Below are 24,692 nucleotides of genomic sequence, written 5' to 3' on the forward strand. Positions count from 1 at the left end.
CTTCAGCCCAAAAATAAAAAGTTAAAATATCTCCTGCCTCAAACTCATTTCTTTGTGTCTTTGGGGCTTTAACGTCTTAGAACAGACCAAAGAGGAGGCATGGGTGGACCAGCGACTCCCAGCTTCTGCCTGATAACAACTATTTTACTTGGAAGAAGAAAAAAAACAGCTATTTATCTCCTCCTAGAAGAGAACGTTTGAGGAACTCATTCCTACAGTTCTCTATAACACGTCTTTCTGTGCTATAAGATTCCACACATATTTCTCTATTATACCATCTTTCAGCCTTTTTCTCAGATTTATAGTGTACATGTACTAATTACTCATGTAATCTGCACTAGTTTCTTGCAGTGTCAGTCTTAGTCATGCAAATGTAAATAATAATAATAATGATAATAATAATAATAATGAGAATAATAATCATCATTTCCTCGAATCTGAGAAGCCAGAAGCTGCAGATTTGGACGTCTTTTGCTTTAAAACACCTTGTGAAGGTCAAACACTCCAAAAATGTTCCAATCAAAGACTTCAGTTTATCGTACTGCCGCCAAGTTACTTAGAAATGAGTCTGCAGCCTGCGAGCAGCAGTTCATCGTGTCCTGCGCTCAGCAGTAGGATGGCTGGACCTGATGATTATCTGCTGCTGTGGACAGATTTACTGAGGAAGAGCAAACAGTGATATGAAGCTGCACAGATATCAGCTTGTTTTGGACACACAGCTGCTGTTGTGTCTCCACGCAGTCTGAACCAGACTGAAGCTCAGAGGACTCGACCTTCAGCAGGACGGGTCCCTAAACCTTGAAAACACAGCAGGGGGAAAGCGAGGGGCAGCCGCTTCCCCTCGGTCAGGTTTTGTTTTTCAGGTCGTTCTTTGGAAAGCAGCGTTGCGTTCATCAGTTTAAACTGTGAGTGGAAAAAAGTGACTAAAGTACAGTAAAACAAAAAGAAGCTTTGAAGAATTCTCAAAAGCAAAAATGTAAATGTGAGCGAAACGGTCTTCAGCTGTGTTTGACCAAAGTCATAAAATTCACTAAAATTAAATAATAAGTAAATACATAAAAGTGAAAGATTTAAAAAAGAAATCTGGTTTTTCTTCCGGGTGCCCCTCAGCAGGCTTCTGAAAGTTAGCCAGTTAGAAGAAAGCACGTATGGAGGGCGGAGCTTAAAGAGACAGGTGCTAGTTTCAGACAGATGATGAACTACATGAGACTCATTTAAATGAAAATGCTGATTTTAAGCTAATAGACCGCTTTTGCAGAAATGCACCCTGGGAGTTGAAGTCACATAAAGCCTCGACTATACTCTGTTAGGGACGCGGGACCGCTCCGCCCACAAGTCTGCAAGGTCACAAAAAATTATTAATGATGTCACAGCGAATCAATATTAAGACGTAAATTCATACTCACGTGACTTCCTATTCAGTCGGGACCGCTTGCGGTTCTTGGGGCTGGACGATCTGCCGGAAGGATTCTGGGTAACAGACTTGACGAGTCGGTCCATGATCTCATCTGTGGCGTCGTCCTGGGAGCTCGTCCCGTCTTCTTTGGCTACAGACATCTTGGGCGGCTCCACCCTGCCGAGACCTGAGGACCAGAACCGGAACATTAACCAGGAGCAGGAACGCGATAAGAAGCAGGACGAGGGCGCCTCGGTGTTCCCATCCCCAGCTGCTCGAACTGGTTCAGAGTTTAGGAAGAGTATTTATCCCAATTTTCAGCTTAATTTCAGTGTGACGCAGCATCTACCAGACTCACTAGACGACCGAATATTTAACAGTGATTGGTTTAAAAACTAAATTAATTCAGAGCGTGCCGAAACAATCGCTCATTACGTTAGTTTATATATGGAGTCATTATGTTGATGGAAATGTTCGGAAAAGAAAACACTGCAGTTTCTTTTTTTCCATTTTAACCACCCAGAGTAACTCTGAATGAGTCCGGAAGGATGTTTCTACAGCGTCCGGTGGAGCGACGCCGGCTCTACTCAGATTTAAGCAAAAGAAAATGATTTCACTTTTTTCGCTGCAGCTCCAGCAGAGGTGAAAATATTCAATTTTTCATGCTTTCCAGTAAAAAAAGAAAAAGCTGATTTAGCGTGTCTGAGTTCAAATCACGACGCTCGTCACATTTTTCTGCGTCCTCACTCTGATGAAATCAAAATGTGGGGAATGTCGTGCTGCAGACTGGATCTCATAATGTCTGATTTTACTGGTTGAACGCTCATTTCTAGCAAAAGCAGCACGAGCCTGACGGCCTTAAAGTTAAACTGATGCTGGAAGTAAACGTGGCGCTGACAGTCAGTTATTGTGGGAGTCGTGTGGAGGTGAAGAAAGCTGCTGGTCTTACTGCGGACGGCTCGGGAGCGCCTCAGGCCTCTCTGATCACAGTTCAGGGTGCTGCTGTGACTGACCAGCAGGTTCTTCATGTTCTCATGCTCCTCCTCCTGATCTTGGTCTGCCTCTGCTGCCATAGAAACGGGGGACGGGCTGTCCGGACGTGGCACCGCCCCTGAAAACTTCTCCGTCTGAGGAAGGGAGAAAGAGGATAAGCCCACTTTAAAATATAATATCTGTAAACAGTGATGTAATCTCTAGATTGTAAAGGTTTTATTTTATTCCTCTCTGTGCAACAGTGAATTCTGGTGGCATCCTCTAAGGATCGAAGAAGCGTCACAAACTGCAGTTCCTCAATTGGCCACTGGAGGCATACTCCAAAAGTGAGTCACTCCCCATAGACTTCCATGTTAAAATGTCCAACTTTACAGCAGAATTAAACACATTTACAGCCTGCTGCAAAAAAAATGTTTTGGTCTGTAAAGCTGATTTCCTCCTTTGCAATAATCACACAGGCAGTAAACTGATTTATACCTCGTCCATTGGAATTTAATTAAAGCCTGAAGATGGAGGCGTGGCGGCTCTGATTGAGAGGTGTGTTTGCAGTGGTTGTGCCGTTTAGAGTGTTTAAATTGTACTGAAAGATCATCCGAGAAGTTCAGTGAGATTCAACCATTATATGAATCTGGTATTTAAAAACTACAAACCTGGGAAGCTAGAAGTCTGTGGGTTTGGGTGCCGTTCTCTAATGAATACAAATATTTGATATTCTATGTAGATAACGGTGTTAACTGATTGGCACTGGTTTAAATCAAGTAACTCAGATTTTGCGATTCTGTTGCCGCTGACCTCTGACCCCTCTGACAAGCAGGGGAGAATCTTACCTCGGTGATCATCTTTCCTCGGGTCTTGGTGCGCTCTCGGTGAACTGCGCGTTTCCGTTTGATGGTGAGCACTCGCTCTCTGGTGGTGCGATATTCCAGAGCGAACTCGCCGATGATCCGACAGAAATTTGTCACCTTGATGTCTCTGACCGAAGACGACGGCTGACCCAGGAACAGCAGGAAGGAGTGGAACCTGGAGGAGGAGGAGGTTAGTGCACCATCATGCCGAGGACAGTGTGTGTGTGTGTGTGTGTGTGTGTGTGTGTGTGTGTGTGTGTGTGCGCGCGCTGATGTGTCACCTGTTGATGACTCTCCTGTGGACGACCTTCAGGATGATGATCCTCTGCGTGCAGTCCTTCAGGAAGTCCGTTAGTTTGTTCTTCAGCGCCGCTTTGGTTTCATGTTTGGCCACCACCTTCAGGTTGTCCCATGATGCTTTGCAGCGTCTCTCAAGCTGGACCAGGTTCTCTGACAGCAGCTCAAAGTCCACCTGGAGAAAAAAAGTCAACTGGTCAGCACCAGGTGATTTTACATCAGGGCGGCGTAAAAGTGAGAAGGACTGAACTGTACTTTGGCCGAGCGGGTGATGGCGGGGATCTCAGAGTAGACGTCAGAGGATTCTGGGTAATTTTCCACCACCAGGTTACAGGTGTGATGCAGCAGAGACTGACGGTGAACCGTGTCCTTCACCTCCACCACTTTCTCCAGGTAACTCAGCTCAAAGCCTTTAGCCTACACGCACACACAGACACACACAGAGATTCAGAGGACGACGTTCGATCTCCGCCTGAAATCTCTAATCTTGACTCTTTATTTAGAGGAATAACAAACTGGCCCTCGCCCTCAGAGATAACTTCTGGATGTAAACAAAGCACCACGCACGTGTTTGAGATTCTTACCCATCACAGAGGCGTCTCATTGGCCAGATCTAAGATCCCAGATGAACTACCGCTTGAAGACACGTAACCATGGTAACCAAACCTCACCCATGACATGATCCAAGTAATAATGATTAGCACATGTGAAAAGTACACTACACCTAGTAAAGTAAAGATACTTGAACTAATAGATCATCACCATCCAGCAGTGTCTGTTGTGACACAGGTCACTACTGCATTGCATTGTGGGATATTTTATTACAACATTCCCACAGAAATAGCTTGGACGTGGTGTAGTGTCCAACAAAACAGCCCTACAGTGCTTTTTAACTGTTCTTTGTGACTTCAGCAAGGTCAAACAGGGCCGGCTGTGATCACTTCCTGGGATCTGTTTTTCTGACTCAACTGATAAATTAGTACATCAGAGGATTTGAATAAATACAGATGTAGACAGATAGTATGTGCAGGCTTTTTAAAGGCCTGATTCAGAGTAATGAGTCTGCCAGCACATGGAAATAAAGCTTAAATCAAGCTCTTTCAACCTGATTTCATCTCACTTTTAATAATGTGCAAATACATAAACACAAACAAATGAAAGCTTCAGCCGAAAGTCAGTTTGAGAGCACAAACCTGCCTCTCGATACAGTACTGCAAAGTCTGAACTTTCCCTTTAGAAATGTAAAATGCTGCTGCTGTGTATTTATTCTAGCTTGGTTTGCTACTCTGTAACCTTTACAGTTTAAACTGTGCAGTGATGAGGAGGAGGAAGATGGCGACGACATCCTAACAGCGCCTTCAATCCCTTTCTGTTAGGGCAGCAAACACGATGCACAGCCTCTGGAACAGCCCTGCTTTGGTTTATGTTCAGTTTTCTTTGATGTGATAAAGTGAGGAGGACAGCAGCTGTTAGCAGACCTGCTGCTACATCCTTTTTAATCAGCCATTCAATATTTTAAGCCCTGGTTCATTTACTGTCACAGATCATAAAATTCTTCCTAAACACTGATGTATTCAGTTTTTATAAAGAAGTCGGGGAATAAACAGCTGCTTCCATCTTCCTGTGAGTAACCGTGCATACAGCCTGTCTGTGAACAGCAGGGTGCAGTGAAGGAAAGGTGAGGCTGTGGCTCTGGTGTTGTGTAGCAGCTGCTGTCAGCTCAGACTAAAGCACCGCTGACCTCCCTGCTGCTGACTGGCTACAGTCAGAGTGCTGTCACATGTCGCTGAACCACCAGGGAAAAGTGTTTTTAACCTGACAACCAAACTACTCTGTGCAGCAGCTGCTCAGTTTATTTGGATATGTCTGGAATGTTTTATCACTGCCTGCTGCAGCAGTAAAATCACTCATATGCAAGTATGTTTTTTTTTAATGACATGTACAAACTGCACATGAGTTTTTCTAACCATGGAGGGATTCACATTTCCTGCTGCGAGAGTTGAGAGTTTCTACACCTCGTCATGTTCTCTGTGTGTGCGCGCGCGTGCGTCTATTTAGACAGCTTTGTGGGTACAGCTAGGTTATGTTATGGTGAGGCCGAGGGTTAGGCATTCATTTTTGATGGTTAGGGTTAGGCTGAGCGGCTAGGGAAAGCATTATGTCCTCACTATGATATCAAAACTAGAATGTGTGTTGGGTCCCTCCTCACGTTGGAGCTGTTGAGGAAGTTTCCGATGGCGAGCAGCGTCGCCAGGATTCTCCTGAAGGTCTGATTGGAGGCGAGCTGCTCCATGCCGAGCTTCAGGTCAAACAGCGGTTCGGCTATCTCCTGCAGGGGGCGACACAGTCACAGTCTCAGCATTACAGTATAACAGCCTAACTATAATCAGATCCAGTTTTTCTGTAATCTAGCTGAGCTGAATTCAGGTGACTTTCAGCTTCTCTGTGACGTGTAAATCTTCTAATAATCTGCAATCAGCTCGTTTACTTTCTCCAGAGCCTCGTAGTTCAGTTTGAAGGCCCAGAGCTGAAGGCGGGGGGTCAGGCCGTTGATGGAGGCCAGGGTGAGCAGGAACTGCTCTGCTGTGCCCAGAGGGAGGTCGGGATTGGCGAGCTGAGCCTCCTGGATCTTCTGCTTCTCCTCCTCTGTGGGGGTCATGGTCAGGATCTTCTGCTCAGGACAAAGAGAGTGCCCATAGCGTTAAAGTTGAAGATGAAACAGCAGACCGATCAGACTGTGATCCGTCTACACACAGGAAGTCAGCCCTACCTCGATGCCCTCTTTGCTAATGGCGAACTCGTCGAAGCTGAGGATGGCCGACTTGATGACGTGGATCGCCGGCAGGACGGTCATACCGATGTTGATGGCGTTACTCCTCTTTGAGTCCAGAACCAGAATCTCAGTCTTCTTGGTCTCCGGTCCTTTCTGCACACAAGCGACATGTTAAAAACGTGACGAGTGCGACAGTTTTCCTGCTCAATAATTCCTCCTCCAGCTTTGGAAGAGAGCCGCTCGCGCACAACTAGCAGTGTCAGCGCTTCCTGTGATGTCATAAAGTTACACAGTAACACTTCTTAACAATCATCACTTTTAATGGTAAACTGATAGTTGGTTAAACTAAATACACTGATCATGAGTGCTGTTCGTTTTCTGTTTAGTAATCACTGCTTGTTTAATTTGTGGTTTGAGTTGAAACATTAAGTGTAAAAGTGAAGGGATTTTACAGCCCGCTGGAGCCCCCTGGTGGTCAAACTGTGGCAGACCGTTTTAAATGAGCTCATATGCGTTTGACATTAGATACTCTTTCTGCAGCCTGTCTTTTTGTCAGCCTCTCGAGTGCATCTCATTTTGCTCTCTGTGGGTCTCAGGCAGGGTTTTAAGTTTTTTTAAGAGAATCTATCATCCACCCACCTTGGCTACAGGGAGCTCCTTGCCTTTGGACTCAAACAGATGCTCGAGGCGGGCGGTGTCCACCGCCACCTTATCCAGAGACGCCCACACCGTCCCCCGACCGAAGCGACACTTCTTCGGTCCGTCTGCCTGCTTCAGCTCCTTCCAGAACAGCTTCACCGTCTTCTTCTTCTTCTGAGAGGCCTCAAGAGAAGGAGGAGGAGGGGGGACACCTGGTGGAGGTGGAGGAGGAGGGGGTGCGAGGCCTCCTGGTGGAGGAGGTGGAGGAGGAGGGGGTGCAAGACCTCCCGGTGGAGGAGGTGGAGGAGGAGGGGGAGGAGCCCCCGGCATGCCAGGAGGGGGAGGAGGAGGGGGAGGGATTCCAGAGAGGGTGAAGGATGAAGCGGAGCTGTCGAAGGTGTCTATGTCCAGGACGTCGATGTCCTCCTCGTCCAGCAGGTCAGAGAAGTCCAGGTCCTTGATGCGTAGGGCGGCGGCGCTCGGCTGCAGCTGGTCCCAGGCGTCGTTGGAGCTGCCGGGGCCTAGCGGGGTCATCTGGGTGGTGTCCAGACTGCCGGCGTGCGCCTCGGCGTCGATGCTGCTCTGCTGCCGGATGTAACGCTTCTGATGGTGGATGGAGACACATTTATCAGCTTTATGTTCAACTTTCAAACTGTTTCACGCACACATGAGCCAAAACATGATGCGGCCCCGCAACTCCACCTGATCTTTAGCACCAACGTGAAGCCAGTGGGCCTCAAACTGGAGCCACTGATGCAGGCGGGTGTGGGAGGGGCTACAACAAGAAAGCAGCACCACTTTAATAAAACAGAGGAGCTGCAGCAGCATGCTCTCTGTTATTGTTGCATGTCATGATTTGTAGAATAAATTTCATGAAAAGCAAACAAAGCTGATTTGTTCTGCTCGCCATGAACGTCGTGTCTCAGAAATGACCTCAGCGCTCGTTACAGGAACTCTGCTGAGCTCCTCACAACACTTCAGAGAATCTCTAGAGTCCTGTTGGAGAGGTTCAGCTCCTCACCTGAATGTTCTCATAGACCCAAGAAACTCAACTTATCCAGACCATCATGTTTTGGCTCATACCTGTACAGTAACTCGGTGCATCAACTAAAACCCGGTACACTTTAAAGAGAGATGCAGATAAGTGACTAAAGAACGAAGGATAAACAGAGTATAGAAACACTGCTTTTAAAAACCTGCGGATCCGCAGAGAAGAAGAAGAAAAGCATCTGCAGACAGAATAACGTCCTTCATGTTCTGACCTGTTCTTCAGCCAGTCGGGCTCGTGCCGCCTGCGTCGAGCCTTCCAGACTCTCCAACTCTGCTCTGCGGGAGGCGCTGCTCTCGTTGGAGGTGGAGGACTCTGCCGAGAGCGCTTTGAAGCTGGACAGACGCTCAGTCACACGACCTCGAGCAGCCACATCGTCACCTGCTGGGAAAGGGAACGAAATCACAGAAGAACATTTTTGCAACTTTATTAATATATATGACAATAAATAAAGTCTGGGATGTGCAGCGAGCTGCAGAAAAGTGGCTCTCTCACCAGGCACGAAGCTCCCCTCTTCTTCGTTGGTGTCTGCAGGTGCAGAGGGGCTCATGGGTCCCGTCTTTGAGTAGAGCATGTCGAGCATGAACTTTGTGTCGTTGGATAACGTGCTGCCCTGTCGCTGCACAGACGCTGCTGCAGACAAAAACACTGGTTTTTAAAAGTTTATACCAACAGACGGATTCAGGAGAAGATGTGTCCTGCAGTTCCCGTCTCTGCCTGTAGAGGGCAGCTGTAGGAATTCACCTGGGTCATCCTGGGAATCTGAATGTCCGTTTGTTTCCAAACTGCTTGATGTTGAGTCTGAACGAACGAACGCACACACACACACACACACACACACACACACACACACACACACACACACACACAGTAAGCAGAAGAGTGGCTGTCAGCTTAACTTAATCTGGAGTCACAGGAACAGCATTAACACCATCACACAGTAACAGAACCACGACGCGTACATCAGGAGGCTGTGTGCAGCTCTGTGACTGTAATGTGAAGCTTTACCGTGACGTGACGGCACTTCGGCTGCGCCCTCGTCCGCTGTCCCCTCCAAAGTTGGAGTCACAGCATCATCAAGTGAGGGCAACTTAATCTCGCTCAAGTCTTTAGTCCTTCGCTTCCTCTGCCACTGTTGGGCAGCCAGGTTGCGCAGGAAGGTGCCTCTGAGAAAAGAGAGAGAGGAGAGGGGGGAAGGGATTAGACCTGATCCCAGACTTCGAGGCTGCTTTGAGGAACCGGGAGGCAAACTCTGGACTTCTCGCGTCAAGTTAAAGAGGACCTTTTCAGTCTCTTCTCTTATTTCCTGTCTTCTTCTGATTGTTGCACTTTTGGACGATCATATTAAACAAAGGTTTGGCCAAAGTTTCAAATAAATAGGTCAACATTTTTAAAAGCTCAGGTGCTACTTATGGAGGTTTGCCAATCAGGAGGGTGGGTGTCAAATTTAAGTGGAAAAGGTCCCCCTTAAGTTACTTTAACACCGAATCATCGCAGTCAAACTGATCTCAGATTCATTTTTATTCTCAACTGCAAACCAAACCAGCTCCTGGCAGATTAAACACCAGCAATTAGACTCCACCCAGAGTTACAAAAGACAAAACCAAACCAAACTCAGGACCGGAGGACGCCATCAGCCCCACCACCAGCAACACACCCCTCCCCCCACATCCGACTCTGCAGCACTGAAACATCCCACCGGCGCAGATTTATGACTTTAATATGTCAGGATTTGGACAGACCGCTGAACCGCGGAGCCAAAAGAAACACACACAAACCCAAACACAGAATTTTTATACGGTGTTTTTATTATTCAGTTGTTCTTGGCCACCAAAGAATCTCTTCTCATTTCAGCGTTCAGAGGTCCGCGCTAATTTAACATTTTCTAGTTAATTTTATGAAATGAGACGCTCTTTGGTCCCATGAAGGGGTCAGTTTGGATGCATGGTAATCATAATGTGTCTGTTTGTGACAGCGTGCAGTTTCCTCATCTACGACTGGTTCTACAAATTAAAAAAAAAAAAAAATGCGCCCAAACAAAAAAAAAGAAAAGAAAAGAAAAGAAAAAAAAGCTGTGAGTAGGAGAGACTCACAAAACGATTGGTCCCAAAGTTGGACCCAGCGATGGGCTCCTCCAAGAAAAGTCATATTTAGATAAAACTGGAGCAGAAGCAGGAGACGCTTCTGAAAAGTCCAAACCACCTTCCAAAACATAACCGACTGTGTTACTGCTGAAAACAGGGCCGTGTGGGGTGTTTTCTGATTCTTTGTGGTTGTTTTGCATCTTTTATCTGAGGTCACTTCGTACAGAGACACGGGGGTCCCGGTTATCGCTGCCCATCCACGCCTGTAGAGCAATTCACTGGGACTCTCACTTTGAAAGCATAAAGAGTATTTTGTAACGTTTCCGTAAAATGTGCAGAAACTTTGCATTAGTTACATATTCAGAAATATTATCATATCATCTTCTGATTAGTTTAAAGTCTTTAATGCTGGCAGAGATTTGGAGGCGTCTTAAGATGTTTCTCTCAGTCAAGTGGAGAGAACAAAGTTCTTATGTGAGAAATTGTTTTTATTGAGGTACAAGTACACAAGTTTTAGCTGCAAGCGTACTGAACAGTACGCTATAGCATGTATATCAATACACATGTAGTTAGCTTATTTCTACCAGTACAGTGCAGTACAGTGGAGTAGAGAGCGGTACTTTTGGAGATGGACCGGGTCCAGGTCCGGGGGACCGCAGAGCTGCCGGGTTCGGCTCTGCGATCGACAATCTGGGCTTCATGTCTGTGTTTAGTGGCTGCAGCTGCCTCCCAAAAATCACACAGCTACATTTTTGCTTCACTTTATGAGTTTCTATTGTTCTGGTCTGAACCACAGTAGGACAACAGATCCAGACCAGGACCAGGACCAGGAGAAAACTACAGCTCAGGAGGGTTTGTGTGCTGGGAAACAGATAATCTACATTTAGCACAGAGATACTGGAGGATTTGCTTGTGCTTCTCATTTGTGTGAGACTTGAGCTGAGAACATTATAGACGGTGTCACTTTGAGCTTCTTTGATCCGTTGCTGCACATCCTGCTGCAAAATGTGACCCCGCAGCAGCTAAAGACCCTGACATGCACACAGACTGCATGTAACATGTGACAATGCATGAATGCATCCAACGCATGTTTCCATGCTACATCCTGCTGCTACAAACAAGCTTCAGCTTTCTTTGAAGGAATCCATGTCCATCTACTCTGAGCGTTTCCTTTTACAGTTCTGCTTTCTCTCTTTGGTCAGTCGACACAGAACGGCAGCCATCGTTGGCTGAAAGATCATGACGAGACCGTGCACGGCGTCATTACACCGAACGACATCGGCACGATTCTTTCACGCCGGTCGCCTCGTTTGAAAACCCAAAATGACAAAAGCAGCAGCCTTAAATCTGCATTAAGGGAGTTTAAATGTCACTCAGACAGCTTCATAACACACAACCCAACCCACTGAGGTGATGTAGTCCAACCAACACACACACACACACACACACACGGGTGAGTTACCGTCACCTTGAATCACATGAATTAATCACTTCCTGCTGACTCACCTTTACTCCAAACTACAAAGAGTCCTAAAGTTGATTTCAGTGATGACACACACAACCCAAACACAAGCACCAGAGCCCGACAACCATCCCTGCAACTCCCAGCATGCAGTGGGGCTGCACCAGTACTTACTGAAACTTCCTCAGCACCGGCTTGTCCTGATTTACATTACAGTCAACTGGGCTGTAGAGACACAATACACATCTGAGCATGACACACACACACACACACACGCACCAGCAGGCTTTCATCATCCTGTTCAGGCAGCAGCTGCATGCTGTAACCGGCTACTTTAACGTAAAACCTGCTGACGGGTGCTCAGCTGCATAAAAACCCTTAAAGGAGCCCCTTCAAAGTCAGACCTCTGTATATGTGGCCCACCTTCTAACAATGAGACAATCCAGAGAATCACGTAAAAAAGCAGAAACCGAAACCAAAAAAATAGAGCCTGAAAAGAAAAGCGTTCAGCACTGAGAGATGAATGAGGTCAGTTAAAGGTTCCCCTCCCTTATTGAAGCACCTGAATCCAGCCTGATGTACAAAAGTGTTACTAGTCAAAGACTCATTTTATGTAGCTGAACACCAGACTGATGACTACAGACACACAGGACGATGAGGAGGAGCAGGAGGAGGAGACGTGTACTTACCAGAAGAGCTCCTCATCCTCCCCAGAGCTGGGAGAGGAATAAAAGGAGACGGGAGGGGGGGGAAAAAAAAAAAAAAAAAAAAAAAAAAAAGGGAGCAGGAATTTTGGAGGAGAGAGAAACAGACAACACATTATAATGTTATAACTGAGAGAGCAAGTGCGCCGAGAGTAACGTAGAGAGCGAAGAAGCTGCGGCTGAACTTTTTACCGTCTGCAGCCCTTCTTACTGCATGGTCACAGTTTTTATCAAACTGAATATCAGAGCCAAAAATCATCTTTGACAGACAAAAATGATTCTGGATCACGTAGAAAAACTAAAAGAAAAGGTAACGAGACATCAACAACTTAAACATGGAAGAAAAAGTTCAACTAAAATGATCCAAAAAGTTAAAAATGTCAGATTTTAAAAGATTGCAATAAAGATAATAATAGATAAGATAAAGAAACAGTCCTAAAAAAGTATCATTTTAGAAAGCAGAAATAAAAACAACGTCAGGAAATTATCCAGGAAAACTGACATAATCCATCTCAAAATAATAATTACATTTTCCGGGATTAAACGGGAAAACATCAGCCAGGAATTTAAACACAGAGTATAATCAAGTTTTTACAAAAGAAAAATAATGAAGGTTACAGAAATGATAAAATAAACAACCCACAAAGTTCCAGAACAACGCTGGACCATTTAAAGGGCTAAACTTGATCCCTCCTGCAGTGATAACCCTGCACAGCGATGCCAGATACACGTGGTTTAACCGTCCGTTAAACAAACAAACACAGAAAAAACAGAGCGCCCCCCCCCCCCCCCCAAAAAAAAATAAATCAACTGATTCACTTACTTCGCTTTAGTTTTGGGGTCCGTCTTGTTGTCGGGCTGCTGCAGATTCGACTGGGAATTCTCGCGCAGAGAGAGATCTGGCGAGGATGGACTGTAACACACACACACACACACACAGAAAATAAGCAAACAGCCAAGAAGAGAGAGAGAGTGAGAGAGAGACTGCTTTAAAAACATTGCTCTCTGCCAGTTCATTCCACCACTGCTCTGTCTGTGTGTGTGTGTGTGTGTGTGTGTGTGTGTGTGTGTGTGTGTGTGTGTGTGTGGCTCCACGTCTGCAGCGACCATCAAGAAAATCAGTGCTACTGTCAGCGTCTGGCTGGTCAGTGAGGAACATGTGACCAGATGTTAGATGAACCCTTAACGAGTTCCTGTTATAGCAGGTTTTTCACAGAGCTGTGTGGACAGCAGAGTGGATGTGACCGAGTCCACGGTGAGTAAGACCGAAAGCTAAAAGTTCAGCTACACGTTATTTAGAAAACACCAGTTTACACAATAGTTGCCTTAAGCTTGTGTGGTATGAGAAATATACATGATAGTGAGAAGCGCATGTTATTGGTCTGTGATTTTGCAAAAAAACGTAAAATAAATAATGACAGTGATTGTGAATACTAAAGGGACTGAAGGCATGGCAGTGGACAGAGTGCTGCAGGGAGCACTAGCATGACTGCAGAGTGTTTGTTAGTCTACAGCAGACAGGCAGGAGTCCTGGTTGCAGGTCTGAGGTCGGCCTCAGTGCTACAGACCTGCCGTCGGCCCGATGCTCCTCAGAGATGGAGCTGGTTTTGGAGAAGAACCTGGACTTCCTGCTTAGACCCAGAGACGACATGTGGTGGCTGAGGAAAGAGCGACTCCTAGTGGTCAAGATGCAGGACAGCACAGCGAGAGAGAGAGAGAGAGAGAGAGAGAGGGGGGAGGGAATCGGTGGTTAAATCAGAGACAGGGAACCGACACCAAGACACCCAGATGAGGGAAAAAACAAAAAAACAAAAACAAAAACCCAAACAGAAAAAGAGCCCGAGATAAGAGGAAGAAAAAAACATAACCAGAGGTGAGAGAAGGCGTCCACGGTGGTGTGATTTGTTGAAAATCACCACAACTGGAAAATCCTCCTGATTATTCTGCCATCATGACAAAAATCACCATTAAAAATATTTACACCCGTTTTTAAATCATCAAACCAGTCAGTTAAATAAAACAAGAAAACTTAGAAGCATTAATCTCTCCTGGGATAAATCAGCAGATATTAAAAAAAAATAACAGGTAATAAAACCAGCTGGCTAACACGTCTCCATTGATCAATCTGATCCCTTTGAGTTTGTACTGCAGAGTTTGGCGAGCGTATGGCAGTGCACTGCCGTAATCTCAGGGAGGACCACAGCCATGAGAGACGGCGGGGCGTTTGGTGTGCAGTAATGTTTAGGCCAGGGGTGGGGATCTCCAGGCCTCGAGGGCTGGTGTCCTGCAGGTTTTAGATCTCACCCTGGGTCAGCACACCTCAATCACATGATTAGGCCTCTGGAGAACTTCAAGACATGTTGAGGAGGTCATTTAGACATTTAAATCAGCTGTGTTGGATCAAGGACACATCTAAAACCTGCAGGACACCGGCCCTCGAGGCCTGGAGTTCCTCCAGGCGGTGGTACATGTTCAAATAAGGACCACATGAAGGCCAGGATGCAACGTTTCCCAGCAAAACATTCCTCTGTAGTGACAGGATCGCTGCTCCTCACGTCAGCTGTTTTCAGTGTTTCTGTTGTTACGGCTGATTGGTGTTTAGATTATAATATAGATCATGACGGTTAACTCTTTAACCTCTACAACAGCCCGTTTTTCACGAACTTTAACAACTCTTGGTTGTGAACCCAGAATGACTGAAACCAGTTTCCTCTCCGGCTCTGCAATGACTAAAACACGACTAACATTCGACCTGCCGGCGTCCCTTTAAACGCCCGTTTCTGCAGAGGCCAAACACGAGCAGAAAGGTTTACCCGCTGAGGACAAACATTCCTGCTGATTGAACTCACAGAAAAGCTGCTTCCAAACAAAACACGCCCCCCGTCTCCCCTCCTCCTCGCTCCGTCTGTCGGTCTAAACTTGGTAAACTCTGAGCAGCGGGAGAAGGCGACGGCGCAGACCACAGCACCCGAGGGAGACGCAGTCTGACCGCTGCCTCCGATTAACAGCCGACACGGCGTTTGACCTGTAGGAGAGTCACGATTGCAGGAAGGACTTCAGGTCGTTTCCTCCCACAAACCAGCAGAAAAGCACGCTCGCACATCTGAACCTCCGCTACTGCCTCGATTAAAGGTTTCTACTTGGGCTCCGTTTAGCGAAACGTCTGGAGCTGTCGAATGTTATACGAGCTTCCTCGAGATTAAAGGTTACCTAGCTGTCATTGATCAGTCTCATTGATTATTAATGATCAGAATCAGGACGTAAAGGTCACGAGCAGAGTGAACTCACGGGCTTGGCGGCGTTTTTGTTCCCTGCTCCGTGTCCACGGTGCCGTTGGGGGACGTGTGGGGAGGCAGTGGAGATTCTCTCCGGGATCCGGACGGACTGGAGGCAGAGCTGCTGTGCTCGGAGGCCAGCGGGGACGAGGCCCTGCTGCCAAGACCTGACGTGGGGCTCGGGGAGGAGATGACCGGGGAGACGGTGGGAGACGCAGCGGGGGAGACTGTGGGAGAAGCAGCGGGGAAGGCGGCTGGTGACACTGAGGAGTTGACAGAAGATGACGAGAAGAGGGTAGGAGTGGTTGGGGCGGTGGAGGGAGACGAGGGCGAGGTGCGGGCGTTGAGAAGATTCTGACTGGACGAGTGGCGGCGGCCCCTCGGTCCGTCCTGCTCGCCGGTCGCCAACTTTCTTCTCTCTTTACGTAGGAGGGGGGAGGAGTCATCCACCTCACCGTCTTCGTACTTCAGAGTATTCTGCACACACACACACACACACACACACACACACACACACACACACACACACACACACACACACAAAGACTGAGCATGCTCTAAGATCTGTGTCCCTCATATAAGGGGTAACAGAAGTCACATGACTGAATGATGATGGTGCTGGCTACAGACGTGCAGCTCATAAATTCAATGCTTCTCATATTAGCGCCATAAATCCTGCGATTGCTGCTCGTTACACACTGAAGCGGTATCACTGTGCACTGACATACATCCTAAATCTCGCCGTATCAGCACTCAATGTTGGGATGTTGTGCAAAATGCAAATAAAGCTGAGATGGAGCCACGATTTTTTATTGATAACAGTAAATGTTTTTAAAGGTTGAACTGCAGCAGGGCAGCTGTAGCATTCAGGACCTGCTAGCAGGGCGCTTTCACCGAGAGACTTTCACTGAAAAAGACTTCTGTTTGGAGGCAGCATGTGTTCCTCAAAAATGTAAATGTATTTAATAGGGGTGCAACAATACTCGTATCGATATTGAACCGTTCGATACAGTGCTTTCGGTTCGGTACGCATATGTATTGAACAATACAAAATTTTTAATTTATTTTATCAACTTTTCTTCTGACGATGCTGTCTGTGTTGAGAGCTCAGTGGATCTGCGTTCGACTTATCCGCATAGGCTGCACTGTCGAGTGCAGATCCACTGAGCGCAGCGCAAGCTAGCGAGACAGAAGTTGCTCATTGCAACATGGCAAATTGAACCTCCCCCACCCTCATTCAGATCTGGCCTTTGGAACTATTTTGGTCTTCTGTAAAGTATGACCCTGAAGGTAAGCGCATCATGGACAAAAGTAAAACAGTATGTCGGATGTGCCACGCAATGCTCAATTACATGGGTGGGAACTAGTGCGTTAGCGCAGTTAGCTTGTTAACGTGTTGACGCCGTCCAGCCCCACACACGGGACGATCCGCGGTAGCTCGTTAACGGAGATTTGCGGTGTTGTGGCGTTAACGTCATTTCAGATTAACGCTGACAGCTCTAGTGGGAACACAACGAATATGGCTGCACATTTACGCCGACATCATCCTAGTGCGAAGACAAGTGGAAGCAGACAAAAACAACAAGCACGCATGCTATAAACTTTACCCGAGTCATTTAGACAGCCGTTAGCACATGATTCTCCTTATGGGGACCTGATATGTTTAATATGCTGCTGAGAGTATACCCCAGAAGAAGCCTATAGTATAGCTTTTATTTTGGAAAGAGCCATTTCTCTGTAATAAACTCTTTTTCCAAAGATGAGGGATTTCTCCATCAGATAGATTTATTACTTTGTTGTTTCAGCAACATTAAATTTAAAAACTGTACTTTTGAGTTAAAATATATATTTATAATTTTAATAAATGACAAATTAAAAAGGCATGAACATTTTTTTGTATCGAAAAAAATATCGAACCGTGACACCAAAGTATCGAACCGAACCGTGAATTTTGTGTATTGTTGCACCCCTAGTATTTAAATCCCTGTTTTTCGTCGTTACCTCATATATGGTGAACTGCGTCCGCAGGTCTGGCTCCGTCCCCTTGTTGTTCATGTGTTTGCGGATGACGGCCTCCATCCCCAGCAGCTCCAGCTTGTCCGTCACATCGTAGAACGAGTCCTGGTCCGGGAGCGCCGCCAGAGTCTGAGAAGCACACGGAGGAGTGAGTTTGTAGACCCTCCGAACTTCTGACCTTCTCGCTTACATTTGGAAATTTTGCTTACCTTGTTGATGAGTGTCATGGCAAACACGAGCAGCTCCGTGTCGGCGCCGTTCCTCTCCTCCAGGACCTCCATCATATAACTCCATGGCTTCACACCTGCCAGACACACACAAACACCTGATCATCATACGGCTGAGCACCTGGTGAAGCTACCCATGTCACATTCAGGGCATCCGTCAGAGGAAGAGGTGATAGGTCACATGGAGCAGCTAATGAGAGTAAACATTACAGACACGTTATATGTGATCTTACATAAAAACATCATCTGCGTTTTTGTGCGCACCTCTCTGTCCAGCCACGGTGTTGACGGCTCTGATGAGCAGAGGACTGTTGGACTCTGAGTACTCCACGAAGACGATGAGCAGCTTCAGGGCAGTTTTCACCACCAGGCGAGACTAAAACAGAAAAACGTGTTGAGTGTTTGACCAGCAGGTGGCGTCGCACCACTGCTCTGAGGTCCGAGGACTCACCGAACTTCCCGTCAGCGTGTACAGCCACTGCACCGTCTCGTTGTGGTTGATCACTCCGTTCATGCCGTCCACAAACAGCATGATCTGACTGAGAGCTGAGGACACACAGACAGATGGATGAGCGCTGGCGTTTCCACAGAAGGCTCCAGCAGCTGCAGACGAGCCTATAATCTGCAGCGCTGACTCAGCTTTCTGTGGGTTTGCTGGACTTGTGAAGCCGAAGCTCCGTTTCCATTCTGACCGAACACGAGAGCATGCGCCGATCCGAGCACGCGGCCCCAGGTCTGTGCTTCTGCGCTGGCGCCGTCGGCACGTTCCCAGTGAAAGCGCCAAGTTTCACTGCTGCCACTGTTTGTGTTCCTGTCATTTAGGTGAAATTGTGCCTGCCGGGCAGAAAGTGCTGCAGCTGACACAATAATTTACACATTTGTTGCTTCTGGGCTTGTTTTTCCTTTTCCAGTTATACTAAAAGCTTCCAGCTGATCCAAAATGCTGTAATTCAAAGTAACCTCAGTAAGCTTTACAGCAAATCTCACCATTAAAAAACACAACACACATCTACACTTTGCATCAACTGAACCAATATTCGATTTCGTCTACTATAACCTTCTGATATTAAATTAAACTAAATCAATTTTCCTGTTAAACTGAAGCTGGTGTTAATGTTCCTGTGTCGCTGTAGATCTCCTAAACGCCCGAGCAGGTGGATTACCTGCAGGATTATGAGCTGCGTTTAGTGCTCAGACCAAAAACTAATCCTAGTCCTACAGTTAAACACACAAACCTTCACATCAGGCAAGTTCACTGAGTGGATATCTGCTTCAGACAGGCTTCTCACAGATCTGTGTTCAGCCGTGTGACAGCTCAGGCACGATGAATCATAAAAAATTAAAGAAGTTAAAGGAGCGTTTTTGGGATTTACAAATGCTTTTTAGCCTTATGTGAATGACCTCTGTGCGCTGAGCATCTCTGCGCACACGCAAACATTCAAAAGGTTTCACAGCCTCCCTTTAATCCTCAGTGAGAGTAGGTGGAGTCTCACCTCTCAGGATGTAGTTCTGGTAGTTGTGGTCGGCCTCCGCCCCGACTTTAATAAAACACGTCAGCCCGTCAGAGGCCACAAACTCTGGAACCAGGTCTTTATCATCCTGCAGACAGAAAAGACTCGTTTAGGAGAGTGTTCCAGCCGGTGTTACAGAGACAGAGCTCCTGCTGCAGAGGCAGTCACGCTGCAGCTTGTTTTTAATACTGAAGTCAGACCTTCGTTCCCCGAGGTTAGCCTGCAAGGCAGCGGCTCCTCACAGGTAACAACAGCTCGCACAGACAGAAGCATGAAGCAACACATTAATATGTCAACAGTTAATCTCAAGAACTTCAGGCCCTTCACAGTTTATGTGCTGACCTTCAGAGTCTGTCGTTTCTCAGAAATGGCTCATGTGACTTTTGTGCTTTATGTGTTTATATTATCTTTGCCGACGGATTAATATAGAAACAGGACGTCCCTGCAGCTGCTTCTCACGGTGAAGCCAGTTTCTTTGGGGGCGATTGGCTCAGGGGATTCGGAAGCTCATCTGTAACTGGAAGGTTGCCGGTTCCATCCCCCTGCTCTCTCTGTCCTGGTCGTTGTGTCCTTGGGCAAGACACTTTACCCTACCGCCTACTGGTGTTGGCCAGAGGGGCCGATGGCGCGATATGGCAGCCTCGCTTCTGTCAGTCTGCCCCAGGGCAGCTGTGGCTACAACTGTAGCTGCCTCCACCAGTGTGTGAATGTGAGAGTGAATGAATAGTGGAACTGTAAAGCGCTTTGAGGGTCTCGAAAAGCGCTATATAAATGCAATCCATTATTATTATTATTATTATTATTATTATTATTATTATTATTATTATTATTATTATTATAATAATAATAAACTCATATAATAATCAAATATTTCCTCATATTTTGCCTTTAAAATGCCAGTTCTGCAGCGTGGGGAAGGCAAGTGCGGGAACGTCGTGTTGAAGTGTATTGTTATGCCTCGAAGTGGCCTCGAGCAGTAAGAAGCCACTCGCTGATTAACTTTGATCAGGAACACCAAACTCGGCTCCTGCAGTCACTTGTTTTTCTAACGTGTGCGTTCTTGTGAGTCTGACTTTGTGTCTGCGTCAGTGCCTGCTGCAGTTACAACATTCATGCCAACGGCCACTGAAGAAATCTGAAGACTGTCTCATAATTACCAGATAATATTACAGGAACCAGCAGCAGTGTGACCTGTGTGACCCATTTCCTTTAATCATGCAGGATAAACAGATCCGAGAGGGTTGTTCGAATTTTTGTTTGAAGCTTTAAACAGCTGGTTTGCATTTAAGACGTTTTTACATCATCGTTAGCCAAAGACACTACGTCAGGTGGCTGCCATTAATTATTTCCACTTTTAGAGGAGATTCTTTTTTCTAATGTTAATCAGAATAAACCTGAAAAAATCCACTTAGAAACCAGAGAAACTAAAACTACAGCCACAGAGCAAACGACAGGTGCAGGCGTCTCCCAGGCTCTAGCTCAGACTACTAGATGAATGCAATCAAGACCTCAGCTGAAAAGAAGTACAGTATTTTTTGGACTATAAGGCACATTAAGCGAAACAAAACAGTCAGATAAGTCAACTTTACTCAACTCGTTCTTTTTGCTTCTTTTACTTCTGTACCATTGATTCATTAATGCTGAATTCTCTGGCAGCTGCTCTATTCCCATGTTGTTGCAGTATATTAATGACTAACCTCCTATTGTGGATGGATTATCTCAGTTGTTCTCCTGACTGAAGTTTGGTCCGTTTACAGCAGGGGTGTCCAAACTCCGCAAGTAATTTTATAAATAGAATATGGCCCGCACTTCAACTTTTGCTTGAGTGTATTGCACTTCTTAGTTTTAACACCAGGGGGAGCTGCTGTTGATCAAGGCAGTTGCGCCACCAAAAAGGACAATCACAGAAGAAATTTACCCCAAGTTATCAAACATGGCAGAACCAAAGAAGCGAAAGGTCGAAAGTGAGTGCAGAAAATTTCAGACACGGTGGGAGAGTGAATATTTCTTCAAAGAATTCAAGGGAAGTGTGTCTGTTTGATTTGCACTGAAACTGTGGCAGTTATGAAAGAGTATAATGTTTGACGTCATTATGAAACCAAACATCAGGCCTATGCATCCTACACTGGTGCTGAGCGAGAGCAGAAATTAAAGCAAATGCTAGCTGTCCTGCAGGGTCAGCAACAGTATTTTTTTCGTGCTCAAAAGGTCCAGGAAAAGGCTCCAATAGCAGCTATGAGGTCGCCCAACTCATCGCAAGACATGGCAAGCCTTTTTCAGATGGAGACCTCATAAAACACGGCCTCATTAAAGTCACCGAAATAACGTGCCCGGAAACAGTGCAGGACTGCAACAACGTCAGCATGTCCAGAAATCCAGTTGTGCGACGCATTGAAGACTCGTCAGCCAACATTAAACTGCAGCTGTCTGACAAAGCTGTGCTTTTGATTTTTACTCCATCGCATGCGATGAGAGCACCGATGCCACAGACACCACACAGCTGCTAATTTCTTTGCGGGGAGTGGACGAGAGCACGAGCGCTTTAGGTGAGTAAAAAATCTATTCTACAGTACCCGTGTGTTAATAAGCATGCATGTGCAGGTACACATGCTTCAAATATCAATAATGCGCATCAATTCTGTCACTACCCTGCTTTTGTGCACCACTTTCTTATATGCGTTTTTCTTGTTAACACACACAGAGTACACACCGCTGTGCACAGCGCACGCAGTCAGCTGATCTCATCTGATGCAGATCTGCTCCTTGATCAGGTGACATTTGTCCAGATTTTTGGCACGAGTGGCGGACGATCAGCACCGCAGCTGGATGGCCCGATTTACATAGCCAGCGCAGCTGATACTCACCAGAATAATTTACTAAGATTATATGCACTCCTGTTATTAAGTCCAGTTCAGTCTGTTAATGTTGATAATCGTTTCAAAACGGACATGAATAGATGTTTTGCTAAGCCTAATAACTTAAATAACAAACTTGAAATTTAACCGTCCCATTTTCCCCTTTATTGTTTTTTCTCTGTGCTGTAAATCTTCTGTCTAAGAAGAAATCTGAGGCTGCTGTTCTGAGAATGAGCTACCAAAGCTTTTTCTGAATAAATCAATAAAGATCCATTTATGGAAAGCTGTGATGAAGGCAGTTTTGTCTTTAATTATATTCAACAATATAACACATTTGACCACTTTTAAGTGATTTTTCTAACTTTAATACAGTAAAGTTAAGGTTATATACCTAATTTCTAGTAAGTGGCCCAGCCCGTCCTATATTTTTATGTATGTGGCCCTCAGTGAAAAAAGTTTGGACACCCCTGGTTTACAGCATCCTGCCATGCGATTGCATTTGTCCCTAACCATCAGGAACCCTCACATTAACTTTTACAGAGTGGAATAAAGTTAGCGTTCATCCTCCAGCTTCACTGTGTTTATGTTATGCTAACATAGCTGTGTCGCTAGCGATCACGTAGCACATCATTATATACCAGCTAGTCCAACTTCAGTAACCCTACAGTCACTGCTGTTTAGTTTTCTGTCTTCATTTATGTTGGAAGTGATAGCAGAGCTGTACGTTTGAATTGTTTCAGAAATCTCTCAGTCAGAACATGTTATATCATGCTTAGGTGGAAGCTAGCGAGCTAACTTCCTGCTAACTTCTAACTACGTTAAATTTAATAAATTCTGTTTTCATGGATGCCTGGATGTTAAACTTAATTGTTACACCTGATAAAGCAGCAACGCTGATCATTTTATTAAAGACAAAAGAAATTACACAGGTTTTACCTTTCAGTGATGCTGCAGTGTTTTGGACCTGAAAGGACGGAGTTTAGGACCCAGATTACTCCGCGAGACTCCTAACTACGGTAGCCGTAGTGCTCTGACAATCCATCAAGCGGTGCAGCTTCGTAGCTTACCAAAGTCTTACCAAAACATTTTTTGACAGATTTTTGAGCGCCGTGTACCACATAAAATCGGTTCGAGGTCAGTAAGCACAACCAGAATTCATACATAAGGTGCACCGGATTATAAGGCGCACTGTCGATTTTTGAGAAAATTAAAGGATTTTAAGTGCGCCTTATAGTGCGGAAAACACGGTAAAATCATTTCACGTGAGTGTAAGCTGAGCTGTGCTTAAACGAGAAGTAAAGTTCCGACAGGTGAGCGTGTTACCTGGAAGAGCTGTTTGAGAGAGAAGAGGGACCGCCGGAGTTCTGGACCCTGGGAGTTGTAAAGTTTCTCTGAAACACAAGGACAGATGCAGGAAGTCACTTCATAACCAGTGGTGACATAAAAACTAAGTACCACAAGCCTGTCTTCAAGTTTTAAGCACAGCACTTAGTACTTAAACTTAACCTACGAAGCTTCCCGTAAACAGAGGATGGAGATGGGGGGGCTAAAAACAACCATTTCCTGTTTTTTTACCCCCCTACCACGGCCTCTGATTTTCTCAGTGTCAATGATATGTTTGAAATGTAGCCGTTCAGAAGAAAAGGCTCATTTCTGATGACACAGCAGTTTAAGTGAATCTAAACCAAAATATCATTCAAATATCATCAATTGCACAAAATTCTCAAACACTCCTTTTACTTTCATTTAAACACAGTGAATCTCTGCAGAGAGCTGAGCAGGAATGACTGGTTTCCACTTAGATGAACATTAAGCGTCTTTACAGCTCTTAAACACAGACTACACCTGTGCAGGTGATGTGCACGTACAGATCTCTGTAATCCGGGAGGAATGATGCAGGTTTCTGAAATTTGAGTCAGGTCAGATCAGGACTCTCAGGTCCACGACAACACAAACACGAGTAATCAGAAAACAAACAAACCTGCAGTTCATCAAACAAACAGCAGGTGGCGCAAAGAAGCTACAGCAGAGGAGACCACACTCATTAAAAAGCTCAATTAAAATGTGCGTTTTCTGACTCCATTTCCACTGCTCAGTGCACCAACCACAAGCATCTTACAACCAGAATGATTGAGTGAGCCCCTGCAGTTTCAGTTGCATGCTCTGTCTTTAAGCCCACTTTGGAATTTTTGGAATTTCTGTGTGAAACTTGACATTCTGCCTGTGTTAGCCAGTAACTGCTGTTTCAGTTGTAAGCAGCACTCAGTCTATAGGAGTGAGCTTGCACTAGTCTCTGCTCAGTTTCATGGTCATGGTCGGTCAGCGACACTGTCATCCACCTGTATGCAAAGCTCTACCAAATTTTCCTCCACGACAGAAGCAAATGGCAACAAAAAGCATCAAACTGATGTCTCACAATTTTTTGTTACCATCTTCTGTGAATTTATGAAGCTGTAACACAAAATTAAAGATCAAAGTCAATATCTGGCTCTGAATCAGCTACAATGTAACCAAGACAGACTTCTCAGAAAATTTCATGCAAATCGCTTCATAATCCTAATTACAAA

At 45.7% G+C, this 24,692-nt stretch overlaps 1 protein-coding gene across 3 annotated transcripts in view; it reads right to left on the reverse strand.

Moving 5' to 3' along the window:
- Nucleotides 1-24,692, reverse strand: part of fhod1 (formin homology 2 domain containing 1) — a 54,566-nt gene that overhangs the window by 2,485 nt on the left and 27,389 nt on the right. Inside the window, exons 4-25 of one of the 3 annotated variants that reach the window (XM_063480550.1) lie at nt 23,449-23,516; nt 19,253-19,358; nt 18,211-18,305; nt 18,024-18,135; nt 17,742-17,836; nt 17,518-17,661; nt 15,530-15,993; nt 13,810-13,917; nt 13,065-13,154; nt 9,000-9,157; nt 8,736-8,792; nt 8,487-8,621; nt 8,206-8,375; nt 6,944-7,546; nt 6,302-6,457; nt 6,020-6,202; nt 5,741-5,860; nt 3,787-3,948; nt 3,516-3,706; nt 3,217-3,409; nt 2,346-2,523; nt 1,407-1,583 (exon numbers count right to left, since the gene is read on the reverse strand). In XM_063480550.1, the coding sequence (XP_063336620.1) occupies nt 1,407-1,583; nt 2,346-2,523; nt 3,217-3,409; nt 3,516-3,706; nt 3,787-3,948; nt 5,741-5,860; nt 6,020-6,202; nt 6,302-6,457; nt 6,944-7,546; nt 8,206-8,375; nt 8,487-8,621; nt 8,736-8,792; nt 9,000-9,157; nt 13,065-13,154; nt 13,810-13,917; nt 15,530-15,993; nt 17,518-17,661; nt 17,742-17,836; nt 18,024-18,135; nt 18,211-18,305; nt 19,253-19,358; nt 23,449-23,516 (3,765 nt within the window). Of the gene's footprint in view, nt 1-1,406; nt 1,584-2,345; nt 2,524-3,216; nt 3,410-3,515; nt 3,707-3,786; nt 3,949-5,740; nt 5,861-6,019; nt 6,203-6,301; nt 6,458-6,943; nt 7,547-8,205; nt 8,376-8,486; nt 8,625-8,735; nt 8,793-8,999; nt 9,158-13,064; nt 13,155-13,809; nt 13,918-15,529; nt 15,994-17,517; nt 17,662-17,741; nt 17,837-18,023; nt 18,136-18,210; nt 18,306-19,252; nt 19,359-23,448; nt 23,517-24,692 lie in introns of all 3 variants that reach the window. The other 2 variants (XM_063480544.1, XM_063480536.1) reach the window with 2 other exon arrangements.

Source organism: Pelmatolapia mariae, linkage group LG1 (assembly GCF_036321145.2).
Source record: "Pelmatolapia mariae isolate MD_Pm_ZW linkage group LG1, Pm_UMD_F_2, whole genome shotgun sequence".
Classification (NCBI taxonomy): domain Eukaryota; kingdom Metazoa; phylum Chordata; class Actinopteri; order Cichliformes; family Cichlidae; genus Pelmatolapia; species Pelmatolapia mariae.